This window comes from Bison bison, unplaced genomic scaffold (assembly GCF_000754665.1).
Source record: "Bison bison bison isolate TAMUID 2011002044 unplaced genomic scaffold, Bison_UMD1.0 scf7180017864519, whole genome shotgun sequence".
Lineage (NCBI taxonomy): Eukaryota > Metazoa > Chordata > Mammalia > Artiodactyla > Bovidae > Bison > Bison bison.
The window spans coordinates 20,603,407-20,613,990 of NW_011495072.1; the positions used below are offsets into that span (position 1 = coordinate 20,603,407).

At 38.0% G+C, this 10,584-nt stretch overlaps 1 protein-coding gene across 1 annotated transcript in view; it reads right to left on the reverse strand.

Annotated features, from left to right (window-relative positions):
* Window positions 1-10,513, reverse strand: part of HIAT1 (hippocampus abundant transcript 1) — a 52,105-nt gene extending 41,592 nt beyond the window's left edge. Inside the window, exons 1-2 of the mRNA XM_010831035.1 lie at window positions 10,447-10,513; window positions 8,020-8,084 (exon numbers count right to left, since the gene is read on the reverse strand). Coding sequence (XP_010829337.1) covers window positions 8,020-8,084; window positions 10,447-10,513 — 132 coding nt within the window. The remainder of the gene's footprint in view (window positions 1-8,019; window positions 8,085-10,446) is intronic.
* Between the last annotated feature and the right edge of the window lie 71 nt (window positions 10,514-10,584).

Below are 10,584 nucleotides of genomic sequence, written 5' to 3' on the forward strand. Positions count from 1 at the left end.
CACGATGGTGTGATCACTGATCTAGAGCCAGACATCCTGGAATGTGAAGTCAAGTGGGCCTTAGAAAGCATCACTATGAACAAAGCTAGTGGAGGTCATGGAATTCCAGTTGAGCTATTTCAAATCCTGAAAGATGATGCTGTAAAAGTGCTGCGTTCAATATGCCAGCAAATTTGGAAAACTCAGCAGTGGTCACAGGACTGGAAAAGGTCAGTGTTCATTCCAATCCCAAAGAAAGGTAATGCCAAAGAATGCTCAAACTACCACACAATTGCACTCATCTCACACGCTAGTAAAGTAATACCCAAAATTCTCCAAGCTAGGCTTCAGCAATATGTGAACCGTGAACTTCCAGATGTTCAAGCTGGTTTTAGAAAAGGCAGAGGAACCAGAGATCAAATTACCAACATATGCTGGATCATGGGAAAAGCAAGAGAGTTCTAGAAAAACATCTATTTCTGCTTTATTGACTACGCCCAAGCCTTTGACTATATGGATCACAATAAACTGTGGACAGCATTGCTGCTACTGCTGCTGCTAAGCCGCTTCAGTCGTGTCCAACTCTGTGCGACCCCGTAAAGGGCAGCCCACCAGGCTCCCTCGTCCCTGGGACTCCAGGCAAGAACACTGGAGTGGGTTGCCATTTCCTTCTCCAAGGCATGAAAGTGGAAAGTGAAAGTGAAGTCGCTCAGTCGTGTCCGACTCTTAGCGACCCCATGGACTGCAGCCTACCAGGCTCCTCCATCCATGGGATTTTCCAGGCAACAGTACTGGAGTGGGGTGCCATTGCCTTCTCCAGTGGACAGCATTAGCTGAATTTAAAGAAAACAAAGTAAGATGCGAGAAACAGCAAAAGATTAATATCTTAACTAGGTAAAGCATTCATAAAAACCAATACAAAAGCACTTAAGACACTATAAAATATATAAACAATTTATAAAACAGGTCATAAAATTCTATCACGGAAATAACCACTCAGAAAAAGTTTCACCATAAAGATGTTCATAGCAGCGTCACTTATAGGAGGAAATATATAAATCTAAATGTTCAACCTAATTATACATCCTATAATCAAATCATGGTATATAAATCATAGAATAATATGTAGCCAAAAACTGTTTATGGATAATCTATAATGACATGTAAACATGTTTATGACAATGTTAAATTAAAAAAAAATCAAAGCAGGATATAAAATTGTGTATGTAGAATAATTTCAACTATGAAAAACAAAATAAAAACCTCAACGTTCGTTAATAGTGTTTATATTAGGTAGTGATTTTAAGTGACATAAAATTATTTATTGTTCTGAGTTTTCTAAATCTTTTCTAATAGGCATGATTGTACTTTAAATAAGAGGAAAATGTTTTATTTATCTAAGAGAAAAACTACTGTGTAAAACTAGAATGGAAAAAGATAGGTAGTTGTATATGCTTGGCCCTCCTAAGCCATTCACTCATATGTCCCCAGAGGTGGGAGAAAAAAGTGTGTGTTGGTGTATGTGTAAGATGGTATGGAAAAAACTGGAGAAACTTCTTGATTAATCCAATATTTTAAAGCAGGGCAGGGGGAGAGACAGTTCCTTGCCCCAAGGGACTGGTAATTTTGAGAGCTGTTATTATATACATATCTATCTATCCTGTTTTAAATAAATTCAAAAGTAATATAAGATCTTAATAAAATTGACAAATTTTTAAAATATTTTGCTAGTCTGGAATTACATAAAGTTCGAGGTAGGACTTTTGACATAAGGCTGGTAGGTTTAATGGCATGGCAATCCATAATCAAAATTCCAGGACAATTTGGAACGAATACAAAGGTCATGGCCTGAGGAGAAAGACCAGGGCAAGAGGGTTAACAGCCAGGTTAGAGGGAAAATATCTGACTATCTTTATATCATCAAGAGTACAAGGTTCAGTATAATGAGATCATATCAACAGATATTTGAGGATTCTTGACAGAATTAAAGAGGTACAATGTGAAAAATTCTGGATAAACTAACACATACCCAACCCCAAATGCTAAGATATTCCACCTAAAAACATAATTATTACTGTATCAAAAGTCCATTCAGCTGAGTAACTTCTTTCTTATGGAGGCATGAGGCATGGTTCCATGGTAGTCACCTCTAACTTCAACTCAGAAGTCAGGGGACAAACCCCTTTAACCCTGAATCCACTCTCCAATCTAATTCCCATTTCTCAAAGCATACTTTCATATTTCATTTCATCACGTAAGCTTTTGGCTAAGCCTTTTAAAGATCTACTTATTCTTCTATCCTTTAACACTTGATAACTTTTACAGTTGCATTTTGCTTTGTAAAGTATCTGTTTCATTTTATCTAACCTAAACTTTACCTTTCTCGTGCTCAGCTCTCTGAGGCAGGCCCTACGCTTTATTCTTCTACAATCTAGAGCATGCAATACATGTACAGCACAAAAGTGCTTAGTAAGTGTCTGCAGAAATGAATTACTCTGTAAGTCTCCTCTTCCTATTACTTTAGGTATTCAGTATAAGGTTACTGTATTTAAACACTGTTAAAAGGGCAATACATCCATTAATGAAATTTGCAACTTCTCCCCATCCTCTATCCTCTGATGGGGCTTCCAAGTGGCGTAGAGGTAAAGAATCCGCTTGTCAATGCAGGAGATGCCTGAGACGTGGGTTGGATCCCTGGAATAGGAAGATCCCCTGAAGGAGGGCATGGCAACCCACTCCAGTATTCTTGCCTGGAGAATCCCATGAACAAAGGAGCCTGGCGGGCTACAGCCCATGGGGTCACAAAGTCGGACACAACTGAGTGACTGAGCGCACGCACACACACATCCTCTGATATCCCACTGTTCAATACTGTATCATCTCTCACATGGGTTTACTGTACATACACATGAGATTAAAATAATAAAAATCACTGAAGACTTATAATGATTTACATTCATAGTCTTATTTACCCCTCCTATCCTTTCAAGTTACATATTACTATCTCCACTTTAGAGTCCAATATAGCAAGTAAGAGATGGAGCGGTCAATCCAGGCAACTGCAGAGCTCAAGTCTGGAGCTACACTAGTTTCGGTGGTTATGGACGCATGTATTATCATCACAAACTGTTATTCATCTAGGAGTAGGGATCCAATTTTAACCATTTTAGTATCTCTCTGCATAGCCCAATGCCTAAGATGGAAAGGGTATTTCATGCTCATGGATTAGATAACCCTTATCAAGAGAGTCATTAGGCTATCAGATGACTTAAGTAAGTCACTTTACCTCTCTTACCAATTAGGGGGTAAACTATTAATTTCCTACCTAAATCCTCATCTAATTCTCAAATTCCAAGTCTATAATTGCCCAATAAATACGAGTTTATGAATCCAGCAGTTGTTATGGAGAATATTGACTGTAATAACTTATGTTACAGTCCTATCAATGAATCAGGGACTTATACAGGTTTTTGGCCAGGAGAAAGAACTAAGTCCACTAGTAACTGGGCATTATAATCCTACTTGTTAAATGGATATTACCATGTGAGAAAAGCATAAGAATAAGCAAAACTGAGGCTCTTTTTTCAAAATGGTCTATTTAAAAAAAAAATCAATTGATATATTTTAAGCTTAAAAACCAAACAAAAAGCTAATCTAGACAGAAGATACATGGCAACTAAACGTAATAATTCTACATCCAAAAAAAGACTATAACGTAGTTATTAGGACTATTGGGGAAAGGTGACTATGGACTATATACTACCCAAGAGTATTTTATCAATGTTAAATTTCTGAACGTGGTGATTATATTGTAGTTATGTGGTTCAACTCAGTTCAGTTCAGTCACTCAGTTGTGTCCGACTCTTTGTGACCCCATGGACTATAGCACGCCAGGCCTCCTTGTCCATCACCAACTCCTGGAGTTTACTCAACTCATGTCCATTGAGTCAGTGATGCCATCCAACCATCTCATCCTCTGTCATCCCCTTCTCCTCCCACCTTCAATCTTCCCCATCATCAGGCTCTTTTCAAATGAGACAGTTCTTCACATCAGGTGGGCAAAGTATTGGGGTTTCAGCTTCAGCATAAGTCCTTCCAGTGAATACTCAGGATTGGTTTCCTTTAGGATGGACTGATTGGATCTCCTTGCAGTCCATGGGACTCTCAAGAGTCTTCTCCAACACCACAGTTCAGAGGCATCAATTCTTCGGCACTCAGATTTCTTTAAGTCCAACTCTCACATCCATTCATGACTACTGGAAAAATATCCTTATTCTCAGGTGATCCTTTTAGGGATAAAGTATCATGATGTCTACCACTAATTCAAATGGTTCAGAAAAAAAAGAAAAAAGAAAAAAACACGCACAGAGAAAGGAAAAACAAATGCGGCAAAATGTGAACAACTGTTGAATCATGAATCTCTGGGATAGCCAAATAAATATTCATTATGTTATTTTTGCAATTTTTCTGTAGTTTTGAAAATTCTCAAAAGTTGGAAAAAAATGACAAAAAACAAAATAAAGTATGAAGAAGAATAATTTTGAACTTAAAATTTAATACTGAGAAGCTACTAATCAAGAATGAGGAAGATGGGAATTCCCTGGAGGACCAGTAGTTACAACACCGTGTTTCCACTGCAGAGGGCATGGGTTCAATCCCTGGTTGGGGAACTAAGATCCTGCATGCCTCGAAGTGTGGCCACAACAACAAACAAAAACAAACAATAATAAGGATAAAACAAATCTTCAGAAAGAAATCCTGCATTTTCTCTGAGCAAAACATAACTAACTTGACAATAAAACGAAACATAACTAAAATAATGTAAAAATCTTGTGTGTACACATACACACAAAAATGCTTAATCACAGACATCTAAGACCTGGAACTTTTCATGGACGAATACTAAAAAAAACAATTCCTAAAGAGAATACTGTAACTGTAATCCTATGCTCTCATAGGATCCTGGCACATTTGGAATAACCGGAGGAAATAAGACTTTACTGCTAGTATCTGGTATCATGTTGTGTGTGTTTTCTTATTTTCTGTGACTTTAATCAGGCAAGGTAAGTTTCACTACATCTGTCACAAAAAGAAAACTGATCCTTAATTTCCTCAAGGTATAAATCATTGTAAACATGTAAAGACACTATTATACTAATTAAGGGACTTCTCAGGTGGTGCTAATGGTAAAGAACCCTTCTGCCAATGCAGGAGACAGAAAAGATGTGGGTTTGATGGATCCCTGGGTCAGGAAGGTCCCCTGAAGGAGGCCTGGCAACCCACTCCAGTTTTCTTGCCTGGAGAATCCCATGGACAGAGAAGCCTGGCAGGCTACAGTTTATAGGGTTGCAAGGAGTGGGACCTGACTGAAGTGACTTGGCAAGCATGCATACTAATTAACTCACTTTGGCTTAATTTGCAGTGAGACTTTAAAATTACTTACTGACATGTTATGATCAATTTTAAAGAGCTATTCAATATTCGTATATTATCAGAGAAGTGAAGAGGTATGGGTTAGACTGCTCCTAAATAGAATGAAATACACTTATAAATATTCAACAAGAATATAGTGAGATCAAGTTTTACTCTTAAAAAAATTAAAAAAGATCTAAAGCTTAAGATTGTTATTGCTACATATGCTTTTTATTTTTTTGGCCACACCACATGGCACACGGAACTTAGTTCTCCAATTAGGGATCCAATCCACAGCCTTTGTACTGGCACGGAATCTTAACAACTGGACCACCAGAGGAAGTCCCATGATTGTACTGTTTTGAGATAAATTTTGAAAAGATAAGTAACATGACAATCCATTGCAGCACTCTCTATTCTTAAGAGGAAAATATGTGGCTGGCTGCTAAATCAAGATAAATAATCATTACATTAAATGCTTATCCTCATGAACACGGAATGGGTTACAAAGTTGAAATAACTACAAAGTTCACTAAAAAGGTAAAATAAAATTAAAAACAAACAAAACAAAACACAAAACCATTAACACAAAACTCAAACTGTCACCAATGTCTAGGACAGAGCTCAAGAATGGTCCTAGTGTGATCTCTGATTACTCAATTTATATAGCTAAGTGATGAAATATTGACCACCTCTTGCTAAAGACTCCCTAAGAAGTATTTCCTGTGGTAGAATTCATAACTGTATTTATACACTATTGAGAAAATAGAGCCATTATTAAGAACAAGCTACTGTGATCTGGCACTGAAAGAGATGAACCCATTTTAGGGATCCTGATATATGTACCCTGGCTGAAATGGTCAACTGTTACTTTAACTGACACTTCCAATTCAAAATAATGCTAAAAGACAACTTGAGCTTTTAAATAATTGAAAATTTAAATCATATATACTTGTCAGAATGATTTTGGAGAAAAACTATTCTTTTTCCTAAACTTCAACACTTCAACTATAAGTGAATTTCCACAGATGATAATGGGAAGCAGGTTTTCAAACTATAGTAAGACAAACTGGAAATACAAATGGAGAAAACTGCTTACTCATTTACTACCCTAAAGCAAGTGTTGACTCACAGAGGTAGACAGGTAAATCATCCATGGTTCTGCCTGCCACAAGCTTGCCATGGACATGTGTACAACCTGAAGATTCTAGGCAAAGGCTAGTGATATCAAAGAACAACTGCTTTTTGAAAGGCACCATGGCCCCCTTCCTGGCTTACCTGCACTCTAGAAACCAGTGGCTGCTCTCTGGGGGTTCAGAGAGCTATTCTGCAACTCCTTCAGTCACCCTAGCAGGTAAAGAGTGCAAAGGATCAGAGCTTAGGGCCAGACTTCTGAAATGCTTTTTGACTCCTATTTATTGTGACTAAAATCAGAGAAATCAGGAATAAAAATCTGGTACTCTGCATCTCTGGGCATATTTGAAATGTCAATTCTACTTTTGTCAGGTACTTCTAATAAATCAATTCACATGTGCTTTACTTTCTATCTGATCTTTAAAGTCATTTTACCAATTCACTTGTGAAAAAAATCTACATATTTTCACTTTATCAGAGATGTAGTCTCTGTATTCACAAAACAATAAAAATCAGAATAAAAAACAAGCAAACTTCAAAAATCATAAGGAAAATTTCTATCTTTGCTAATACAAATAACTCACGTAAATAACTCTTAGGCTCTACCAAGAATACTTATAAACAAACTGGAGGCTCTGTGGTAAAGAATCCGCCTGCCAATGTAGGAGACACGGTTCCATCCCTGGGGAATCCCACGGACAAAGGAGCCTGGGGGTGGGGTGGGGTGATGTACAGTCCATGGGGTTGCAAAGAGTCTGACACAACTTAGTGACTAACAACAAAACATAGTAATGATTTAACAACAAAACTGGAAGCATTCTAAAATGTCAGAATGCAGTTTTAATTTAACTCTCCTCAGTGGTCTGCAATGAATAAGAGATGTAGCAAAATGTTACATACATTAAAACATAACTAAACCCAGTAATCCTATGTGTGCCTGCTCAATCGCTTCAGTAGTGTCCGACTCTTTCGACCTCATGGAGCCCACCAGGCTCCTCTTGTCCATGGCATAGTCCAGCAAGAATACTGGAGTGGGTTGCCATGCCCTCCTCCAAGGGATCTTCCCAACCCAGGAAGTGAACCCATGTCTCCTGCATCTCCTGCATAGTAGGCAGATTCCTCGCCCACTGAACCACCTGGGAAGCCCAATTCTACGTGTAAATGCTTCCAAAAGCAAATTCACCAATAACATCACAGTTACTTTCATCAGTAAAATGGTATTCACTAGATAACCGACAGTTAAAGTTGCTCAGTCGTAGCTGACTCTTTGCGACCCCATGGACTGTAGCTCCCCCAGGTTCCTCTGTTCATGGTGATTCTCCAGGTAAAGATACTGGAGGGGGTTGCCAAGCCCTCATCCAGGGGATCTTCCCAATCCAGGATCAAACCCATGTCTCCTGCATTGCTGGAGGATTCTTTACCAATTGAGCCACCAGAGAAGCCCAGTAAATATTTATTTAATTTAACCTGTGAAACTATTCTTTAGTTACTTACGTTGTTTTCATACAAAACAACTGTTCTTAAACTTTCAGGAAGTATGAAACCTTTATGGAATTTCCCTAGAGAGATGTACAAAGAAAATTTTACAAATAACTTCAGGGTAAACAAACCCAAGTTAAGAACTCCTGATACAGAATCACACACTCATATGATGTACCTTAATTGCGTACTACTCAAATAGACAACATATTAGTCTTACCTAGGCTTCAGAGCCAACTGAAATACAATTTCAAGAAAAGAAAAACATTTAGTAACTTATGATTAACCTGGCTTGTTTAGAAAGGTTCACTTCTTCAACTGTTAAAAACTACAACAAACATGTGCTAAGTTTTTGATAAATCATTAACAACTCATTACTAATTTTGCTTTACGAACATTACAACTGGCTGATCAAGCTTAAAAAGATGCCATTTGCAGGGGACAAAGCAAAATAATCTTAACATTGTTGAACACTAGGAAGAAAATGGAAGGGGATCAGGTCAGTACCATTGGCCAGGGATGTGAAACACTGTTCAGAGATTGTCATGTATGACCATACAGCCTCAGACACCAAGGTGTTCATAACAGTAATCTGATCAATTTTAAGTAGAGAAGAAAAACAAATGTGATTTAAAAACAATTTTTATGACTATAATAATTATATGCATTTTCACTTATGGCTAGAGTAGGTTAAAACACAAACACTGTAAAAAAATTACCCTGGCACGTCCAGAAACAGAAATATCCCCTAATTATATATAGGAATGAATAAAATTACACTAAAAAATGATCTTTATAATGTGCTACTCATTTTTAAAAATCACTCTAAATGTGTTTTTATCACTTTAAATTCACACAGTAGGCCCTGTGGCATTAAACGATGCATAAACGAAGTCCCTATTCTAAAGAGGTGTCCAGTGCTCTGAGAATGGAAAGTGCAGCATAAGGGCACAAAAATGACAAATGATGACACCCCCATGCACACATCCCTCAAAAGAAACATTCATTTATTCTCTATGCCCTCTTAAAAACCTACTGCTGGGGTAAAAATTGTGTTTTGTGTCCAAAAGGAAACTATAAATTCACAACTTTAATAAATACCAAGATTAAAAACAAAAACAAAAACCTGTTCCAAAAACCTGTTCTAAATCTCATAAGATTTAATTGCTATAAAGTGAGTTAAAAAAAAACTTGAGAGGTAACAAAATAGAACTTAACAAGGAAAAAGGAGATATGCTTCCTGAACACAGCTTCTCTTTTAGAAACAATATTAATCTTAAATATTAATTGCTTTTACAAAATACAATTCTTTGCTGCTTCTATTTTGTTGATTGTATGAAGAAATTAAAATATTAAGTCCTTATGACTGGTAAAGGCACCAGTGTTTTTTCAAGCCATTTCTCTCCCATCAATGAAGTTCTAACCAAGTTTGACAATTCATAACTGATGTAATCAAATGTTTTTAATGTTTAATTAAAACATGAGATCTGAGGACTTGAATTTCAAAGGTTCTTTTTTCACCAAATGTCAAAGCTACGACATCTATAGATTTGACAGTTACTAAAGGTATACAGACTTCCCTCGTGGCTCAGCGGTGAAGTGTCTGCCTACAATGCGGGAGACCAGGGCTCGATCCCATGAGTCGGGAAGATCCCCTGGAGTGGCAACCCACTCCAGTACTCTTGCCTGGAAAATCCCATGGACGGAGGAGCCTGGTAGGCTACAGCCCATAGGGGTCACAAAGAGTTGGAGACTACTGAGCAACTTCACTTTCACCTTCAAAGGTATATAATGTAATTGCTACATATGTCCCAGGCTTTCTAAATTTTAGCATACTGACTGGGCCATATTCTGAAATGTCCAAACCAAGTTGTCAATGATTTCAAATTAATTTAGCAAATCCTCAATGGTGGCCTAATTACACATTTAGCACTGTGCTAGCAATGGAGGGCTCCAAACAAACATGGAATAAAAGGAACCATTCCTGCACATTTCTCGAAAAAGTGAAATGACTTTCACTTTTCTATTCTAGTTCAGAACTTGATATTAAAGAATGCAGCAAAGACCAGAGAGGAGCAACGAGGAATTTTCAGCATTTAAAAAAAAAAAAAAGTGAGTTATTTTCAATTAAAAGGCCTATCTCCCCTGCCGGTTAACAGCAGCATAATGCCTAAAGTTGATTTTGATGACACTATTTCTAAAAAGCAAAAAAAAAATTTTTCTCGTCCTCAATCTGTCTTCCTTTTTAAGGTCTTCTAACGCTCAGGCCATGATCAACTCTATCGAGTATTCTTGTTTTAAAATACACCAGGTGATTTTAAAACAAGAGGGTGGTAACTCTTCTTTGAAAACTACACACTTAAGTCTAGGCCCCGGGTGTCCTCCGGCACAGTCCCGACAGAGGACGGCGAGGAGCAGAGCCCACCTTCGGACAGTGTTTACCGCACCGGACACAGCCGAGAGCAGAAGCACTGATCCCGAACGGCGTGGAGAAAAGGGGCGAGCGCATTACGGGGCCCCAGTGGGGTCGCAGCGCCAGATGCCACCCCGGGAGCAGCATACGGGAGGGCAGGGTCGCTG